General features: G+C 34.4%; 2 protein-coding genes across 2 annotated transcripts; both read left to right on the top strand.

Moving 5' to 3' along the window:
- The first annotated feature begins 1,145 nt into the window (after positions 1–1,145).
- LOC131151065 (putative beta-D-xylosidase) lies at positions 1,146–6,276 on the top strand. The gene is made up of 7 exons (XM_058102241.1): positions 1,146–2,042; positions 2,805–3,086; positions 3,769–3,935; positions 4,060–4,157; positions 4,262–4,612; positions 4,716–5,132; positions 5,265–6,276. The coding sequence occupies exons 1-7, from the start codon at positions 1,626–1,628 to the stop codon at positions 5,867–5,869; spliced, it is 2,337 nt and encodes a 778-aa protein (XP_057958224.1). The 5' UTR covers positions 1,146–1,625; the 3' UTR covers positions 5,870–6,276.
- Positions 6,277–12,163: 5,887 nt separating this feature from the next.
- On the top strand, positions 12,164–18,940 carry LOC131151064 (beta-D-xylosidase 1-like). The gene is made up of 7 exons (XM_058102239.1): positions 12,164–12,557; positions 14,671–14,952; positions 16,080–16,246; positions 16,377–16,474; positions 16,971–17,321; positions 17,431–17,847; positions 18,016–18,940. Exons 1-7 carry the CDS (start codon positions 12,360–12,362, stop codon positions 18,594–18,596), a joined length of 2,094 nt encoding a protein of 697 aa, XP_057958222.1. The 5' UTR covers positions 12,164–12,359; the 3' UTR covers positions 18,597–18,940.
- The last annotated feature ends 1,972 nt before the right edge of the window (positions 18,941–20,912 follow it).

Genomic DNA, 20,912 nt, shown 5'->3' with positions numbered 1-20,912 from the left:
TAAGAGTTGGTTGAGCATGTCTTTCATTTCCTTCTGGAAGGCAAGGAACTCCTCCCTACTGACACCAAATGAGTCGGCGGAGGTTCATTGGATGGATTGGGATGGTTCTTTGGTATCAGGGAAAGAGGTAGAATTGCGTGAGGTGGGCATTGTTTGAATGTTGAAAGTCGAGAGTCAGATAATATCGCCTCCTAAAAGTATCTTCCCACAGACGGCGCCAACTGTTGCGGGGTAAAAAATGGTTGGAATGCTCCTTGACTCTCGTTGACCTGAAATAGGAAGAGAAGAGAGGCTTGGAGGACCTGGGGTGTACTCCGAGGGATCTCTCCGATGCCTAAGTAAGAGGAAAGCTTTTAAGGAGGCTTAATGCAACAGTAGAGTAGTGTTTTATGACTTACCTTTGCCTGTACTCCAAATCCCTTCTTATAGGGGCTTGAGTTGACCACTGGTTGGCTCGCACTTATGGCGTGAGGGTGTGAATTGCTCTCCAGCCATAAGTGCGTGCGCCTGTTACTCGGTTATTAAGGGCGTTGGCGTGGATCTCTCCTCCTTTAGGTTGAAGCTAATCACTCGTCAAAAAGTCAGACCTGGAGACAGTATATGGGCAGGCGTTGACCTGTCCTTATTAGCGTGATTTATTATGGGCATATCAGTCACAAATATTGTTAAGGGAATAGAAGAAATGAATCATACATTGGATATGTTGCATATTGTGTAGTTTGGTGACTTGGATATTTTTGTCAATATAGAAGGGTGTAGCAATGAAATGATATATTTATAACACAAAACAAAAGAATTTATTCATGATAATCTTAGAAAATTATATATATATATATATATATAGATATATATAATTTTATAATTTAGATATTCTTTAAATTCTTAAAACTTTATTAAATTTGCGGAATCTCAAAAACTCAAACACAATATAATTCCTTTTTCTATATTCGGTTATCTAGAAAAAGGAGAAAGGAAAAAAAAATACCTACCACATTAATGACCAAAAAATTAATTTTACACACCATCAAAATTTTTAGAAGGGAAAGAGAAAGATAAGAAAGTACTCCTAAAGGATCCTTCTATCACACCTTTTAATTAATAAAAATTATATTGGCGTGTTTTCAATTGAGGGCAGCTAAAGGACATAACTTTTTTTTCCCCTGAGAGCCAGAGTTTGTTTACCGGTTTAAAACATTAATACTTAATTAAGCGCTGCCTATACCTTTTGTTTTACATTATATATTTACAGGGAAGAGATTCTCTGATCCGTGAGTCCCCACACAAATTTCCGTCCCTTATTCTTTATACACGCACATGCGTGTTAAACTCACTCTCCTTCCTCCATCCCCTCAACTACCTCAACCTCTTTCTCTCTTTCTCTCTCAGAGCACAGCGGCCATTTATCTCCAGTACTACAGTACCACGTACTGATCCATCCATTCTCCCCCTTTTAATCACAACTGACGTGGATTAATTCCCAATCTTATTCATCATCGTGTTCATGACCATGAACTTCATCCTCATGCTGATCACATATATATATACCCTCCCCCTCCTCTCATTCCCGCTCACCGCTTCCCACCCACAAATCCCCGTCCCTTACCTTCCTCCACCTGTTGGACGAAATGCCTTTGTCACACTACTCTTCCAATTCTTCTTTCTTCTTCGTCTTCTTCTTCTTCTTCTTCATTTTCTTGTTCAGTTGCGGGGATGCCCGGGGGCCCTTCGCCTGCGACCCTGCAAACGGGCTGACCAGGAGCTTGGGGTTCTGCAGGGTCAACCTCTCTATACAGCAGAGGGTGAGGGACCTCATCGCACGCCTCACGCTGCAGGAGAAGATCCTGCTGCTCGTCGACAACGCCGCCGCCGTCCCCCGCCTCGGCATCCAGAGCTACGAGTGGTGGTCGGAGGCCCTCCACGGTGTCTCCGATCTTGGCCCCGGCGTCAAGTTCGGCGGCGCCTTCCCAGGTGCTACCAGCTTCCCCCAAGTCATCACCACGGCTGCCTCCTTCAACGCCTCCCTGTGGCGCCAGATTGGACAGGTCAGAATATTATATAGAAAGTCCTCGACGGCTTACATGACAATGCTTCATTGGATAAATGAATATAGGCCCTATATTGTCTTACCAATAAGGTGCTGCCACGAAAGTTGTATGGGTTGTAGATTGATTTTTATGATAAGTTTAGATTAAATTAATGGGGATGGGAAATGAAAGTTACCATGAAATTTCCTTATTATTGTTGTTTTGTCGAAAGAGTTTGTTGAACTTTCCAATCCATGCACCCTTCATGACTTCCCACTTGCACGTGATTGCTCATGCTCCTCATGTATATATCTGTGTGTGTGTGTGTCCAAGTCATAGGTAGATCAGTAACACGTAAGCAAAAGCATGAAAGTCCCACTGCGCAGTCGCCACACTGTCGGGACTCTTCCTGCCTTTAGTAGTTCCGTGTAAACCACTCCAATCATTCCATATGTTAGCTTGTTAGTTAATTAATTAATATAATATTTGGTTTATCCATAAACCTTTTTTCTTTCTCTGATAATGAAGTAAAATTTTACAAAATTAAATTTCATAATTATTTACTTTATTTATTAGGTCAAGTTTTTACGCAACTTAGAGATTGAATTATCCAAACAAAAATATGCACTTCATGAATATACTCTATCCCAGCAACGAATAATATATTTATTAATTTCAGATCAAATTAATTATTTTTATTTTAAAAATAAAACACAAACATGAACATATATAAAAAAAAATTAAAAATTAAAAATGTCTAGATGGTGTATGCACGTGCAGGTTGTATCAGATGAAGCAAGGGCGATGTACAACGGAGGAACGGCAGGGCTGACATACTGGAGCCCAAACGTCAACGTATTGAGAGATCCCAGATGGGGCCGAGCGCAGGAGACTCCCGGCGAAGACCCCGCCGTTGTCGCTAGGTATGCCGTTAACTATGTAAAGGGACTTCAGAGCATGGCCGGCGGCAACCGCCTTAAGGTCGCTGCTTGTTGCAAGCACTACACTGCTTATGATCTTGATAATTGGAAAGGGGTAGATCGCTACCACTTCAATGCGCTGGTATCCTTTTTCTTAGTTTCCATTATTTTCAATTTTGATCCTCGTTTCTTCGCTCATCTCTTTGGCAACCACTAATAGCCATAAGCGCAGTTGCTCAATAACAGCCTCTCAAAAATGAAAGAAGAAGAAAGAATCTTTAGGGGTAAGGAAAGGAAAGGGAAATAAGGATTTTTCTTCTTATTTTTCTTGTAAATAAAATATTATAAAAAGTGAAAAGTTGTTTTATTATGACTAAATTAGGAAAAATTAAATATTATTGATGTGTAAATTCAATTTTTTTGTTCAAAGATTTGGTATATATTATTTATTTATTTTCACTTTTTTTCATGTGAATTTCTTGATGTTTTCATTTCCTTTCCTTTCTCAAATATTTTCTGAATTCTAAACGGGGCCTTAGATTATTCAAACAATTCTTAATTTTTAAAAAATAAAACAAAAAATTTATTGCATCCAAATATATTTTCTTGTACAAAATATGTATAATACATCTCATTATTTTCATTCTCAAAAGCAAGAATTTGAAGACAAATTTTTAGATGCCCATGTCAATGCATATAAATAATAAAAGGCTTTAATCTGATAAAAAATTAAGAGACCTTAAGTAGGAATAGTAAAAAACACCTATAATTTTACTTTTATATACTTATTTCTTTATGTGTCTAAAGAAAATTTTGAATATTAGGTAAGTGAGCAGGATCTGGAAGAAACTTTTAATGTACCGTTTAAGGCATGCGTGATGGAAGGCCAAGTTGCTAGTGTCATGTGTTCCTACAACCAGGTTAACGGGAGACCCACCTGTGCTGATCCCAACTTCCGCAATATAGTTCGTGGCCAATGGCATCTTAATGGGTTTGTATAATTTGTCCACTGAATAGACTCAATATCCACTCATCATCATCCTCATTACTGTGTATATAACCAATTTTTTTGACCAATGATTAATTTATCTTCGCCGATCTAAATATACATGTAGGTACATTGTGTCTGATTGTGACTCTGTAGAAAGATTATACAATGACCAACACTATACGAAAACTCCCGAAGATGCAGCTGCTCAATCCATTAGAGCAGGTGAGTAGCACTACAACATTTTTTTACAGTGTAAAGTTGTTCATGGATTGACAAATACAACTAACAAGGGATTTTTATGTTTTTTTCTTTTTCAAATTCATCAGGGTTGGATTTGAACTGTGGGACTTTCCTAGCACTCCACACCGCGGGAGCCGTGCAGAAAGGCAAGTTGAGTGAGGCGGATGTAAACTGGGCCTTAACTAATACACTTACAGTCCAAATGAGGTTGGGCATGTTTGATGGTGATCCAGCCGCGCACGCATTTGGGAACTTGGGCCCGAGAGACGTGTGCACTCAGGCCCACCAAAGCCTTGCCCTTGAGGCTGCCCACCAAGGCATTGTTCTACTACAGAATCGAGGAAACTCGTTGCCTTTGTCAACTTCGCGTCATCGAATTGTAGCGGTCATTGGGCCTAATTCCGATGCTACACTTACTATGATTGGAAACTATCACGGCAAGTAATTCCATTTGGGCCTAAATATTAACATTAGAAGCCCAACGTATATGAAGTGTTCATATGGGCCTATATTGATTTATATTATATGATGACTATGTAGGTGCACCATGCTTGTTTACATCTCCTCTACAAGGGATTAGCAAGTATGCTAAGACCATTCATCAACTTGGATGCTTAGACGGCGTGGCTTGCAATAACAACCAGTTGTTTGCTAGAGCAGAGGTTGCGGCCCGCCGTGCTGATGCCACCATCTTAGTGATGGGCTTGGACCAGTCTATTGAAGCAGAATATCTAGATAGAGCTGGGCTCCTCTTGCCTGGACTCCAACAGGAGCTCATATTAAGAGCTGCCCAGGCCTCGAAAGGCCCAACCATTTTGGTCTTGATGTCTGGTGGGCCTGTTGATATCTCGTTTGCTAAGAATGATCCTCGTATCGCTGCAATCGTATGGGCTGGATATCCAGGTCAAGCGGGGGGGCAAGCTATTGCAGATGTTTTGTTTGGAACAGCTAATCCAGGTATTTTTATTTACTCTTTAGGGCAAAAATGAATTGATAATCGAAAATGTGGATGATCTTTTTTTTTTTTTTTTTGGTTCCATTTAGTTCGCTTTTTTCCCCTCCTAATGTCTTTTCTTTTTGGTTGTGTAGGAGGAAAGCTACCTATGACGTGGTATCCAAACAGATACTTGTCGAAGGTGCCAATGACCAATATGGCCTTGCGGTCCAACCCATTGACGGGTTACCCAGGTCGAACCTATCGATTCTACAATGGCCCTGTAGTGTTTCCCTTCGGGTTTGGGTTAAGCTACACCAAATTCGTCAACACAATGGTTGAAGCCCCAACAACCGTTTCAGTACCTGTATCTAGCCTTCATGCCTTGAAAAACTCAACCCAATGGAGCAACACCATTCGGGTCACCCACACCAATTGTGACAAACTCTCATTAGGTGTACATGTGGATGTACAAAACATAGGCTCCATAGATGGACCGCACACTATTCTTCTGTTCTCTAAATCGCCAAAGGGAAAGCGAGCTCCAATCAAGCAATTGGTGGGTTTTGAGAAGGTCCATGTGGTGGCTGGGTCTCGAGAACGGGTCAAGATTGCTGTTGATGTGTGCAAACACCTTACTGTTGTGGATGAAGATGGAATTCGAAGGATTCCAATGGGCAAACATACCCTTCACCTCGACGATCTTAAGCATTCCATTTCTCTCCAAGCAAGTTTGGATGGAGAGAGAATTAAACCTTAATGGGAGTTGGAATAACCCAAAATGGTTTTCCTTTTCCCTTATCACCGAATAAATCCCAAATGAGGATATCCATTGCTCGTCCTACAAGAAACTCGGGCATGGTTATTTACTCAGTGAATAGAAAATTGGCAAAAAGGTAGGCCATAGGAAATTGAGAAAACCTTACATCATATTTTATCTTTTAAAGTCTTAAAAGAAAAAATGAATAGAAAAGTTGGCAAAAGAGCAAGCCCTGAGAAATTAAGAAAATCCTGTACATTTATTTGATCTTTAAAATGTTCAAAAGAAGAATGGAAATGTAAAAAATAAAAATAAAAATAAATACTTATTTTTCTAATGTATGGTTGTAATTTGTGATTTCAAATCACAATATTGACAAGGAATGGAAGTATTTAAGTTTGAATGGATATTTGCTCCTTTTTTTAATGCACAATTTCCCCTTTATTGCTTGCCTTGTGATATATTTGCTGGTGATGAAAATTTATACATTCTAGTGAATTCTAAATTTCTAATTTCTATATTCTTACTTAATAGTTTTATAAGCAGTAAATTACTAATGAGATGAATTAAGTTAAAACTAAACTTATTAAATTGCAAATGATTGAAGAGAACTAAGAGAGACTTGAAATCACTTGTAAATTTGTGTTTTGGTCATCCAATTCACACTTCACAACAATAGAGAATCCAATCTCCTTGCTTTAGTTCCAGCCCAATTAGATCTTAGGCCATTTGTTTTTTTAATAAATCTAACACTGCCCAACATCCTAAATTGAAAATCAATTTGACCCAAAATTGCAAATATGGAAGCTCAAATCTACTCAAAATCGCGAATTGGAACGCAATTGAAAAGCAATTTTGCAAAAAATTACAAATTGAAATCCAATTTCATCAAAATCCCTAAATTAAGAGTTAGTTCCACCCAAAATGGGAGAATTAAAACATAAATAGAGTCCAATTCCATTGAAAAATTGTAAATTGAAACTCAAACATTGAAAACCTTAGATAGTATTTGAGAGTGGATTTGGACAAATTTCAATATACTTTTGTACTACATTTTCTTCATATCTAATACAATTCAAATTCGAAACCTGTCCAAACATGGGATGAATTAAAAATCAATTATGCTCGGATTCCCAACTTGAAGTACAATTGTGAAATTGAGACCTAATTGCCTATGAAATCTCAAACTGAACCCCAATTGCTCCCTCAAACTTCAATTTCCCCAAAATTACACACAATTGAAGTTCCAATTACCTCATTGAACCTCAGTTAAACCCTAAACTTACAATGCTCGAACCCAATTTGGATTCAATTTGAAAATTGCAACCCAAACAAATAATTCCATCCAAGTTCAAAATGAATCCCCATAAATCAACGTCCAATTGAGTACCTGCATGTGATCTTTCTTCATGAGAGAATGGCTACGTTAATCTCTTCCTCAATTTCCTCTGTTTATATATATACATATATATATATATATATATATATATATATATATATATATGTATATGGCTAAGCTCCTTTAGGTGTTGCTCTGTTTTTTTCTTTTTGTTTGTAGTGTTGGTGATTTTCTTGAGCTCTGCATATCTTCCCATTGTTGTTTGTGTTTGCGTGTCCACATATTTTTTTTTTTTTATTACGTCGGGTGCCCTTAGCCGGCATATACCAGATTACCCTGGAATGCAGCACAGCTAAAACATAACAAAAATGTAGTTGTAAAACAACACAAAGAAAAATCATCATATATAAATAAAAAAAAAATCACAGAAAATAATAATTGTAAACTTGATAACTAATTGCTAATATTCAAAATTATAAAAATGAAAAATAGTATTTATTTTTCAAAATTTATAAATATCAAAATGACATTGTAGGACATGTTAATTAATAAAATAATGATTACTATTACCGATATTTTATTACGAATGTGGATAATTATTATTGCTAATATAATTAATGATATTTTGAATGAAAATAAGAATCATATGTTATTTATAGATTGTGTATTGTAACATATTATTGTTAATTTAAAAATACTAATTAAAAATTTCATATTACTTGATAGGGATAATATTAACATAAATTAATAGTCATTTTTATTTTCTATTTGTTTGATTTAATTCGCTAACTTTAATTCAACAAAATTAAATCCACTAAGGGTCCAAACATTATGAGCTAACATAATTACAATAAAATTTTAATTATGTAAATCTGCATTTTTTTCTTAAACAAATTTAATTTAAATTCAATTAAATTATCAAATTAATTTATAGTCCTAAATGTACGTATTGATGAATTTATCCAATATACGAGAAATCATAAATTAACACAAAATTAGCTCGATGCAAAGTTTTTTATTTGATCATTATAATATGTATTGTCACATGATCATATACGTTTTGAGAAATAATGTTATTATATATATATATATATATATATATATATTTTGGGTTGATGTTTTGTAACGACCTGAATAAAATGGAATTTGAATAATTAAGAGGGAGAGAAATAGAAACAGAAATAGAAGGAAGCCGTAGACTTCGTCAATGACATTGCATTTGGGGGATAAAATAATTTTTAAAAGATTGCCTGGATTTGTCGACGAACACAGGGTTTCATCGACAAACACATGGTTTAGTCGACAAACACAGGACTTCGTTGACGAAGAAATACCGAGAGGGGTTTTGGTGCCGACTAAATTTCATCAGCGAAATTAATAAGAATTCGTCGACGAAGGACTGGCTCGTCGACGAAATCCCCTGTCTATATATATGTAAAAATCTGATTTTTATTTCATTTCCAAGCTTCCTCTCCACTCTCTCTCTCTCCTCTTCGGCTCTCTCACTCTCTTTCTTCAATTTTGGGCTAGTTTTACGCCAGATAGAAGATATGAGGTTACCACGACACTCCTGACGAAGTTCTCTATAAGTTTGTTGGAGTGGATCGTTGGAAAAACGAAGTTGGAAATCAACCCTGAGTTGAGGTAAGGTTTTTTAAGCCAAATTTGGTATTATGGTAGTTATAGAAAATGTTGTTCGTATGAAACTACTGAGGTTTAATACTGGGAATTTTTAGTTTCAGGATATTGACTAGGAAATCCTACGGGGGTCAGGCTAGGATATTTTAGGGGTTTTCTCAGTAACCAGGTAAGGGAATAAACTAAAGCAATTATTTTCCACGCAATTTATTATTAATTATGAGTTAATTTATTTTCAAAAAAACAAATGTTATACTTGTATATTATAGATGAAATGTACGTTTGGGAAATACTGCTATTATAATGAAACATATATATATATATATGTATGAGATGCCAGAGAATTACGATTTTAGAATAAGAAGTATATTTTATACAGTGCACGTGTGGCATAAATATTATTTTATGCGAACATATTATGACATGAAAGATTTTATGAATAAAGTATGATTTCAGGTATTATGAAAAGATATGTTATGTTACGATCATTTTGACGAATGTATGATAAATGAATTATTTTTAGAATGTATATACCTAAAACAATGTTGGCGCGAGGCCATGTATTTTATGTTATCGACACGAGGTCGTATTTATGTTTTGGCACGAGACCATGTTTATGATTTCGGCGCGAGGCCATATTTATGAAAATGACCGGCACGAGGCCGCTATTATATCATGTATTATATGTTATAACAATCAGGATGTTAGTTTAGTTTATTTCAGAGGCTCGGTACCATAACTTATGGATCAGATGTTTATGATCAGATCAGTGCTAACCATCCCACGAGGGGATGGAAGATGGATAGTCAATGTGGCTTTCAGTAGAGTGTGGACGTCCACCTGGCAGTCCGGACCAAGGTGCGGCGGGCCCATCGTACTTACAGACATATTTGATTCGGTAGTGGTCGGCCTGCCATTGTCAGATCCCGCGTTCGGGCTGCACGACCCATCATGGGGAGTAATACCTGACATCAGCTAGTTATTCATCCTAAGTTTGTTTACAGTACTACAGTTATAACAGATGTTTTTATGTATGTTATGATCTATTAACAGATGTGAAAATACATGCTTATGCAGTACGATATGATGGATGTTTACAAAATTATGAAATGTACTGTATATGTATATGTACCTTAAATATTCATATTACCACACAGCTGTATTTAGTTTATTTTCTTTTACTGATAAGTGTCTCACCCCCCAACATTAATATATTTTTTTTTCAGGAAACTTAGAGAAACCGGCGAGTCAAGGCCGCTGTTAAGTGAGTGGAGCTTTCCTACTAGAAGGATAAGCGTTGAATTAGGACTAGGAGATTTTTGTTGTATGGTCCTAATGTTGTTTTTGACTTTTTGGAGATTGTACATATAAATAGTATATTGATGATGTAGTAAACTCTGGAATTATGTTTTATAATTGGATGTTGAGATTTTATGTTTACTGTTGCTAGTTTTTCCGCTGTATTTGACAGATATCCCCGCTACTCACGGGTTCGAGTTGACCATTTTATTTATTATGTCTTATTTTATTAAGGGTCGCTATATGTTTAGTGAATATGAATAGTATGATGTCAATTTCGTTCAACATGCTATTGTTGTTTGTTTATCAATTAGGCGTACAATTTTTATAAATAAAAAACAAAAAATCATAGTCACATACAAAATAGGTCTCTCCTATTTCACATTAATCTTTTTCATTTATTTTATTAAGGTATCTATAAATTTTAAAAAAAAAAAAGACGAGAAGCAAATGAATAATAGTATGTACTTTGAGTATTCAAAATATACAATATGACAAAGATGTGAAAATTAGAAAAAGTAGTGACTCGTCAGATTAGAAGTATTTGTGATTAACATAAACTCGATTAGAAGTTTTGTGTGATGAGGAGAATAATAAAGAAATGCAAAGTTAGTTATTAGTGAAAGAGATACATATTGATGGAAGATGTGTATGATTTTATAACATTAGAGTACATAAAATTAGTGAAAAAAAGAAGTTCAAAATGTAAAGTTATAGTAAAGAATGGAATATGACCGATGCACAAATAAAGTGAAACCAGAATTAGCAACATAAATTGAATTAATGGGTGTTTGATATGACGAAATCTACATTCGTGTGAATAAAAGGTCTTAATTCTTAAATTGAATTATTGGTAATAAACATAGCTAAAGAAAAAAGAAATAATAAATATTATATTTCAGTGCAACAGAAAAAAACAATCAAGTGAATTAATTTGAGATGAAGGAGGAAAACTTAATGAAGGCTAAAAGAAATAACAATAAATAATTAGCATTACTAGGTAACAACCTATACACATATATGAGAGAAAATCATTTTAAATATATGATCAACAACTAATGTCCCTAATAGATTAAAAAGATATTTGGGTAATTTTCCTTAAAAACAAACACCACGACTATACATGATTAAAAAAAATGCACAAAAAGAAAGAGAGTAAATATAAAAATATATCTTTAATATTATTTTATTAGAATTAGCTTAATCTAATGATTAAATCTCAAGAAGGGTACGTTTGGATAAGAAATTAACATGACATGAAATTAATATATACTTTTTTTTTTACTAAAAGAGGGTGACACCTTCATTTATTTATTAATATACCCTCACTTTTAATGGAAGAATACCGTGGCTACAAGATAAAATAAAAGGGAGAGTACAGAAAAATCCTTCCAAGCCAACAACAGCAATCAACTAAATTAGGATAACAAAACTAAACATAACTAACAAAGAAGATAAAAACATAAATACAACCAAACTCAAAATACACATGCATTTATATATATAAATAATTTATATGACATTGGTTAAGAATTATATATTTTTTTAAAAAAATTTATAGCTTCATTTTTTATGTTTAATAGATTCAATAATTTAAATTAACATCAAGATACCTATTTATATAAATATAAAATAAAATCCTACGGGGAGCAGAAAAGAAGCTGAAGTTGAACCATGTCTATACAGATAGATATTACACAGGAGAGTGATTATTCTTTAATTCCGAACACACATGCGTGTTGAACTCACTCTCTTCGTCTTCTTCAATCCACTCCATTGCTCTTTCTTTCTCTAATGGCTTAGCTATCTCCAGTAGTGAGTACTGCGTGCCGCAGCAGCACTGAGGTAGCTAGCTAATCCTTTTAATTAAGGATAATTGACGTGTAAATCCAATCATGAAAAGCCATAGACACACCTATATATACCCTCCCCCTCCGCCCATTCTCAATCACTGTACTTCTCACCAACAAACCTTCTTCTCAAAATTTCAACCACCAGTTCGACGAAATGTCTCCGTCAGGCTCTTACAGTTCTTTTCTCTTCTTCTTCGTCGTCTTTATTTTTTTGTTCGGTCGTGGGGATGGCCGCGTGCCGTTTGCGTGCAACCCGGGAAATGGGTTGACACAGAGCTTGCGGTTTTGCAATGCGAGCCTGCCAATAAGGGGGAGGGTGAGGGACCTGGTCGGCCGGCTGACGCTGCAGGAGAAGATCCTGATGCTGGTCAACAACGCCTCCGCCGTGCCCCGCCTCGGCATCGAGGCCTACGAGTGGTGGTCAGAGGCCCTCCACGGCGTCTCCGACCAGGGCCCCGGAGTCCACTTCGGCGGCGCCTTCCCTGGCGCCACCAGCTTCCCCCTCGTCATCACCACCGCCGCTTCCTTCAACGCCTCCCTGTGGCGCCAGATTGGACAGGTAGTCCAAATTATATTTAATTAACCAACTAATTACTCCATTTGGACATGTGTGGATGAGGGTATTTTAGTAATGTGGTAAGTTTCAAATTTCAGGTGTAGAGATGGTCTCTCATAACTTATTAGACTATGTACGTAAATGACCAAAATACTTTTGATCTCCCTAAGCATTAGTTTAAAAATCAGACAATATTACAGATATTTAATTTTTGGGACATTTATACCCTTCAATTTTTTTTTACCTACAATAAGAAAAAATCTATATATATTGATAAATCTTAAATAGATAAATGTGTATTTTTTGAAATGAGAGATTTGCATTATTTTGTCTAGTCAAATTTTAGAGGACATCAATGTCATTTACCCTATTTAAATTTATTAATGTAATTTTTTTCTTTGTTTCACATATTAATTCTTTTTGGAAAAAATTTTAGATAGAAAAATATTATTAGTGTTCTAGAAAATACTATTTTATTTTATTGTTTATTACATATATAACAATTTTACTCTTTATTTTTCATACTAAAATCATGAAATTACATTCTTCTTTTATCTTTTCATGTGTAAACAAAAATTAAAAATAAAATTATCATTTAATATATACAAAATAAAGTATTTGTAATGTTTTTTAAAGCGTCAATATTACATTGCCCCAACTAAAAAATATACTTTTTCCCTTTATTGCTTTGTGTAGTTAAATTCTCTACTTTGTGTATACCATTACTTACTTGTTACACGTCTTTCTTATATATATATACACGAAAAATGCTTAGTATTACGGCCTGTGTCATCACGGTCCCCTAACGCATACCATAACTATATTTTGTGTGTTGTGTGTGTGTGTATATATATATACACATAAAAGACTACTCATAATATTAAAAATATAACAACAACAACAATAATAATTATAAATAAAAGTAATAATAATGACAATAATATAATGCACATAATATTAATAATAATGACAATAATATAATGGCACCGAAGTCTCATTACACCTACGTCTACACTTCTTCTAATCCATGAACATGGCTTCATTAATTAATTATTTATTTATTTTATTTAGTTTTTTAAATTCATTTGGCATCATCCATTTTAAGAGTTAGTTTATAAATAATTCTTATCTTGCAATAATAAATGCTATACACCTTTGGTATATCTAATTTTATGTGAATTTAATACCCTCTATTTCTTTTTTAAAAATAATAATAATAATAATAATAATAATAATAATAATAATAATAATTTCCTAATTGGAACATATTTGTTTTTAGAGCAGATCTATGGGGAAAAAAAAATTAAGTCTCATCTTAACAAGTGTATTATTTATTGAATTTGTTAAAGGATGATTCATACATTTTATGAGTGGGATAATTTTATTTTAAAATATTAATAATCCTAAATAAAACAAATTGTTCACTTAATCCTATTAATTGTTAACATTTTCAAACTTTCATTTTTAAATGTATTTGATATAGAGATAAGAAAATGGGAAATTAAAAATTTTGAATAAAATATGGATTGTATCAACTGAAGAGAGTATTTTACTCCTATTCTCAAGGTATGTTTGGATCATGCATTTTATTTGGGAAAAGGAAAGAAAAGAAAATAAGAAAGAAAATAATTTTTCTTCATATTTTTTTCTCTTTTAAATACTATTAAAAATAAAATTTAAATTTAATATGATTAAGAATTAAGAAAAATATAAATATTAATAATGTGTAAAATCAACATTTTGTTTATAAATTTGACATATTTTTCTATTTTTTTCTTATTTTTCTTGATATCCAAACATGAAAATAAGAATTTCTTGATATTTTTTGTTTTTTTTTCTAATATTTTCTAAATTCAAGACAGATCCTTAAAGAAAATAAGTATAAAATATAAAAATTTATAGAATATGGAAAAATAATTATTGTAACATGATAGGAAATGCTTTTGGGCGGGGGTGGGGTTGGGGGGGCGGGGGTTTAACGAATATTATTTAAAATAATTGTATTTTTCAATTACTTGTATTGGAAAATAAACAAATTTATTATATTTTATTGTTTATTCATTTATTTGCCCCACTGAATAAATAAAAAATTTGGGCATGTCATTTTTATGTACAGGTGGTGTCAGACGAAGGAAGAGCTATGTACAACGGAGGAGCTGCTGGGTTGACGTACTGGAGTCCGAACATCAATGTATTGAGGGATCCGAGATGGGGCCGAGCGGAGGAGACTCCCGGCGAGGACCCTTTTGTCGTCGGCCAGTTCGCCGTCAACTACGTCAAGGGACTCCAAAGCATCACCCAGCGCAAGCACCTTAAGGTCGCCGCTTGCTGTAAGCACTACACTGCTTATGACCTTGACAATTGGAATGGTATTGATCGATTCCACTTCAACGCCCAGGTAATTAACCTATTTTTTTTCCCCATCTGAATTCGCATTTCAATTCACGATATGAGGTTTCCATGAATTTCGATATAATTAAAATTTGTTAGCACCGAAGGTGTCTATGGGTGAACATAATGAACCAAAAGTTTAAGCTTAATAAGTCTTAAGTCCAACCATATATATAAACATTCGTCATCCACTCAATTTTTTCAATGTGGGGCAAACTCACAAGTCAAATTCTCAACAATCTTCTTATCACTTGTAAGTTTCAACTGTTTTTCCTTGAATGGAAACTGTCTCTTTTCTGAGAGTAGGCTTAATTCTCCAACAGTTGCTCAAGTGAGTCATATCACTGACGTCTTACGTGTCTCGGATTACATTCCACGTGCCCGCAAGCCAATCCTACCTTCCACATCTTGACCTTATTCAGATCCATCTTCCAGGATTAAATGATCCTTATTGGCCTCGGTTACACACTTAGTCTTCCAATTGTTAGCACGTCAAGAGAATTAGTTTCACACCTCGATTTTACGATCTCGTTTGCCTCAAGTTAAACGTCATCGTCTCTTATACCACTTGTTAGCACCGGAGGAGTCTATGGATAGATTTGATACATATGGGTGAATACCAACCTGACCCAAAAGCTTAATCTTATTAAGTTTTGAGTCCAACCATGTATATAAGCATCCATCGTCCACTCAATTTTTTCAATGTGTCACAAACTCATAAGTAGAATTCTCAACAAAACTTTCTCGACTATTTTTTGGTCGACACTCACCAATTGCTATAGGCACGAATACTGGGCGTCATGAAACTGTGAAAGGAGTGTTAAGATTATTCAATCGCATTCTCAATTTTTTTTTATTAAAAATGAAATACAAAAGTTTAAATGCATTTTCAAGTTCAAAATACGAGTACTGTGACTCATTCATTTTATTTTCAAAAGCATGAATTTGTGTAGTGTTTTTTTTAATGCTTATGTCAATGCATATATAAATAATGATACAAGGCTTTTTTAATCTTATAAAGATTAAGTAGTTTTAACTATGAATAACAAAAACCATGCATTTATAATTTCACTTTTTTTTGTGTTTTACACTTGTATTTTTTATATGCATCTAAAGCAATTGTTTGGTTCTTAGGTAAGCGAGCAGGATTTAGAGGAAACTTTCAATGTGCCGTTTAAGGCATGTGTGGAGGAAGGTCATGTTGCTAGTATCATGTGTTCCTACAATCAAGTTAATGGAAAGCCCAGCTGTGCTGATCCCAACCTCCGCAATATTATTCGTGGTCAATGGCACCTTAATGGGTTAGTATAATTAGTCAACTAAATGGCCGATTGATTAGTGATTATTTATTCATAAAATCACCATTTTATTGTGTGCACAACCAATTTTCTAACCATCAACCAATTTTTCTTAATGCGTCTAAATATGCAGGTACATTGTGTCTGATTGTGACTCTGTTGATGTGTTATATAATGATCAACACTACACAAAAACACCTGAAGATGCAGCTGCTCTAACCATCAAATCAGGTAAGTGGTGCCCTCATATTTCAATTTTATTTTTATTTATATAGAGCAATGCTATGAGCACGATTATGACTATCATGAACCCACGTGACGAAATAAGTGAGAATTAATTTTGAGGCCCTCAACCCCTCTTCTACCCCTCTTTCTTTTTAAAATTAAATTCTATTTTATGTACATATATCTTAAATGGACAGATAAGTCATCAACGATTAATCTATTTTAATCAACCACTAATTTAAAATTATAGATTTTGAATCTTAAGTAGATTTGGAAGAAAATCGACTCAATTTTTGTGTTGCATTGTCTAAATTCACAAAAATCCGATTCCAATACTTGAATTCCAAGTTCCCAAATGTGGAAAATATTTTTTAATGTCTACTTGCATATTTTTTAGCATGTCTATTTGAAACAAAAATTCATTTTTGTTTTAATCTAAATGTACTGTGAATTAAATATAAAACTAAGTTTTTTTTTTTTTTTTTAATTTCAAATTTACCAGGGTTGGATTTGGACTGTGGATATTTCCTAGCATTGCACACCGGGGCAGCCGTACAAGCCGGAAAATTAAGCGAAGCAGATGTTAACTTGGCCTTAACTAATTTGCTAACTGTCCAGATGAGGTTGGGATTGTTTGATGGTGATCCATCTACTCAAACTTATGGACAATTGGGCCCAGCAGATGTGTGCAGCCTAGCCCACCAACGCCTTGCCCTTGAGGCAGCCCAACAAGGCATCGTACTTCTTAAGAATCTTGGAAAATCACTGCCCTTGTCAACTTCGCTTCATCGAACCGTCGCAGTCATTGGGCCCAACTCCGACGCTACACTTACCATGATTGGAAACTATCACGGTAATTATATGGGCCTAAGCTTTGATATTAAAAGCCCAACATATATGGGCGTTGTATATGGGCTATGCATTTGAGCCAGTATTGATTTGTATAATTTTATTAATTGCAGGTGTGCCATGTGCTTACACAAGTCCTCTACAAGGGATTAGCAAGTACGCAAAGACTGTTCATCAACCGGGGTGCTTCGATGGTGTGTTCTGCAATGACAACCAGTTTTTTGAAAGCGCTGAGGTTGCAGCCCGACATTCTGATGCCACCATCTTAGTGATGGGCCATAACCAGTCCATTGAAACCGAGTCTCTAGATAGGACCTCATTGCTTTTACCTGGACGCCAAGAGGAGCTCATTTCAAGAGTGGCTCAAAGCTCAAAGGGCCCAACCATCTTGGTTTTGATGTCTGGTGGGGCTATTGATGTCTCCTTTGCCAATAAAAATCCTCGTATCTCTGCAATTCTATGGGCAGGGTTTCCAGGTGAAGTCGGCGGACAAGCCATCGCAGATATTTTGTTTGGAACAATCAATCCAGGTATTTAGTTTACTTTATTTTTGAAAAAAAAAAAAAAAAAAAACCAAGAATTGAACTTTTGAAGGATTATTATTATTTTTTAGCTCAGCCGGTTTCACTTTTCTATGTTTTTCATTATTAGTTAAATTTCACTTTTAGTTGATGCTTTTTATTTTTTGTTGGATGTAGGTGGTAAGTTACCTATGACATGGTATCCCAATAGCTACTTGGCTAAGGTGCCAATGACCAACATGGCCATGCGAGCTAACCCATCGACGGGCTACCCAGGTCGGACCCACCGCTTTTACAAGGGCCCAGTAGTATTTCCATTTGGATTTGGATTGAGTTACACCAAATTTGTCCACTCGGTGATTGAAGCTCCAACAACAATTTCTATTCCCATTTCCAACTTTCGTGCCTTGAAAAACTCAACCCTACAGAGCAACACCATCCCAATCACCCATGTTAATTGTGTCAAACTCTCATTGGGTGTACATGTGGAAGTACAAAACACAGGCTCTGTAGATGGGTCCCACACCGTTCTACTGTTCTCCACATCACCAAAAGGAAAAGAGACTCCGATCAAGCAGTTAGTGGGGTTTGAGAAGGTCCACATGGCAGTCGGGTCTTATAAACATGTCAAAATTGATGTTGACGTGTGCAAACACCTTAGCATTGTGGATGAACATGGAATTCGAAGAGTTTCATTGGGCAAGCATACCCTTCACATTGGCAATCTTAAGCATTCCATTTCTCTCCAAGCAAGTTGAACATTATGGAAGAAATCAAACCTCAATGGTTGTTGGAACAACAGGGCACAGCTTTCCTTTTTCTAAATTATTAAATAAACCTAAATAAGAATGTCCATAGTCAATCTCTAGGGAAGTTTGGGCATGGTTATTTACTTAGTGAATATACAAATTGGCTAAAAGGAAGACCGTGCGAAATTAAGAAAACCCTGTACAGTATTTTTTCTTTGAAATTTTGAAAAAAAAAAAAAAAAGAAGTGAACTTTGCTTTTTAATGTATGGCTGTAATTTGTGCTTACAAATTGTAAGATAAGTTAATGAATTGATAAGAAATGGAATATTTTTTCCTGAATGGATATTTGTTCCATATTTTCCTTTGCAAATGTCATATATATACATGTATGTATATTACTGTTATTACTATTAAACTACTTCTAAAAGTATAAAGAGGAAAACTTGGTAATCTCTAATGACAAAAATTAAAATGTCAAATATATCCTTATATGTTTTCATAAAAAATTAAAATTTGAAATAAATCTAACAATCTAAAAATTAAATGTTCACCTCTTTCCATCTTCACTCATGTCTTTTGAATTTCTGACAATTCAAATTTTCTTTTTCCATCTTCACTCATATATGGAGAATTTATAACTATTCAAATTTCTTTGCTCTTGTATGGGATTGTATCTATTTAAATCCTACAAGACAATCTCTCTTTTTCTTTCCTATTAGACTCCTACTGTGCATTTTGGACCTTCATTAGTGCTCGCTTCATCATTAAACTCCTATGGTGCCTATGCATGCATGTCACCATCCTGCATTTCACCCAAGTCATCGCTGAGAACCTTGAGCTTCGTAGGATCATGTTATAGATTAGTAGTGCCTCCTCCTTCCATGGTTTTACACCATTCCTGTTCTATAAGATAAATGTTACCTCCAAGTGAAAGGTGTGTGTGCTTCCCCTTCAAGAACGGGTTACTCCGGTTGCTTGTGAGAGCATAAAAACTTTAATTTTAGATTTTAAATTTACATTTATGTCAATTTTACAAAATTCAACAAAATTTGTGAGTTTTTTTGGGGTATAAATTCGTATAAATTTAAGTTAGAGGTCTAAAATTCAACTTTCGCAAGATAGCAAACGTTTTTTTGGCAAATAATTCATCATATATTTTACTTATAAATTAAGTTTTAGAATATAAATTTTGATTAGGATGTGTATTTTAGAGTATGTCCTAAGTATTTGCATGGATGGACCACGCATTTTGGACCTATGGGTGTTGGATCCACTCATGCATTTGAAGTTTTCTTTATCGAGTTATTGAGTTCTCTTGTTCTTAAACAATTATATTGTTGTGTCTTTTTATTTATTTAAGTTTTTTTATTAGTTCGACCTAATATAATGTATATTTGATTGTCTTATATTGTCTTATATTTTTTGCATCAATATATTACATGTATAAAAATTGCTCACATCTTAAGAATTTTTAGAACCATAAGACATAAAATAAGAACTGTAGTGAAGTACTTTAATATATATAAAAAAAAAAATGAAACTTTGTTTTTAATGTAAAGCTGTAATTTGTGCTTTCAAATTGTAAGATAAGTTGTTAATGAATTGATGAGAAATGGAATTTTTTTTTCCTGAGTGAATATTTGCTCCATATTTTCCTTTTCAATTGGCATAGATATATATATAACTACTTCTAAAAGTATAAAGGGAAAAACTTTGTTGTCCCCAAATGATAAAAATTATAATGTCAAATATATCCTTAATATGTCTTCATAAAAATTTAAAATATCAAATAAATCCAACAATCCAAAATTAAGTGCGCACCCCTTTCCTTCTTCACTCCCGTCTCTTAAAATTTTTATTATTCAAATTTTATCTTTCCATCTTCACTCATCTTCGTTGAATTCCTAACTATTCAAATTTCTTCGTTCTCATCCAAGGTTATATCTATTTAAATCCCAGAAGGCAATCTTTCTTTTTCTCTCCTACTAGACTCTCACTGCATATTTTGGACCTTCATTAGTACTAGCTTCATAGATCATTAAACTCCTATGGTGCCTATGCATGTCACCATTTTTGCATTTCATCCAAGTTGTCATTGACAACCTTGAGCTTCCCAAGATCACGTGATGGACCAGCATTGCCTCCTCCTTCCCGAGTTTTATGCTATTTCTATTCTATGAGATAAAGGTTACCTCCTAGTGAAAGGTGCATGTGCTTCTCTTCAAAAACAAGTTACTCTGATTGCTTGTGAGAGCATAAAAACTTTAATTTTAGATTTTACATATACATTTATGTTAATTTTAAAATATTCTATAAAATTTGTG

This window comes from Malania oleifera, chromosome 3, assembly GCF_029873635.1.
Source record: "Malania oleifera isolate guangnan ecotype guangnan chromosome 3, ASM2987363v1, whole genome shotgun sequence".
NCBI lineage: Eukaryota > Viridiplantae > Streptophyta > Magnoliopsida > Santalales > Ximeniaceae > Malania > Malania oleifera.
The sequence above is the reverse complement of the archived record's forward strand: the minus strand, read 5'-3'. Positions and strand labels throughout refer to the sequence as shown.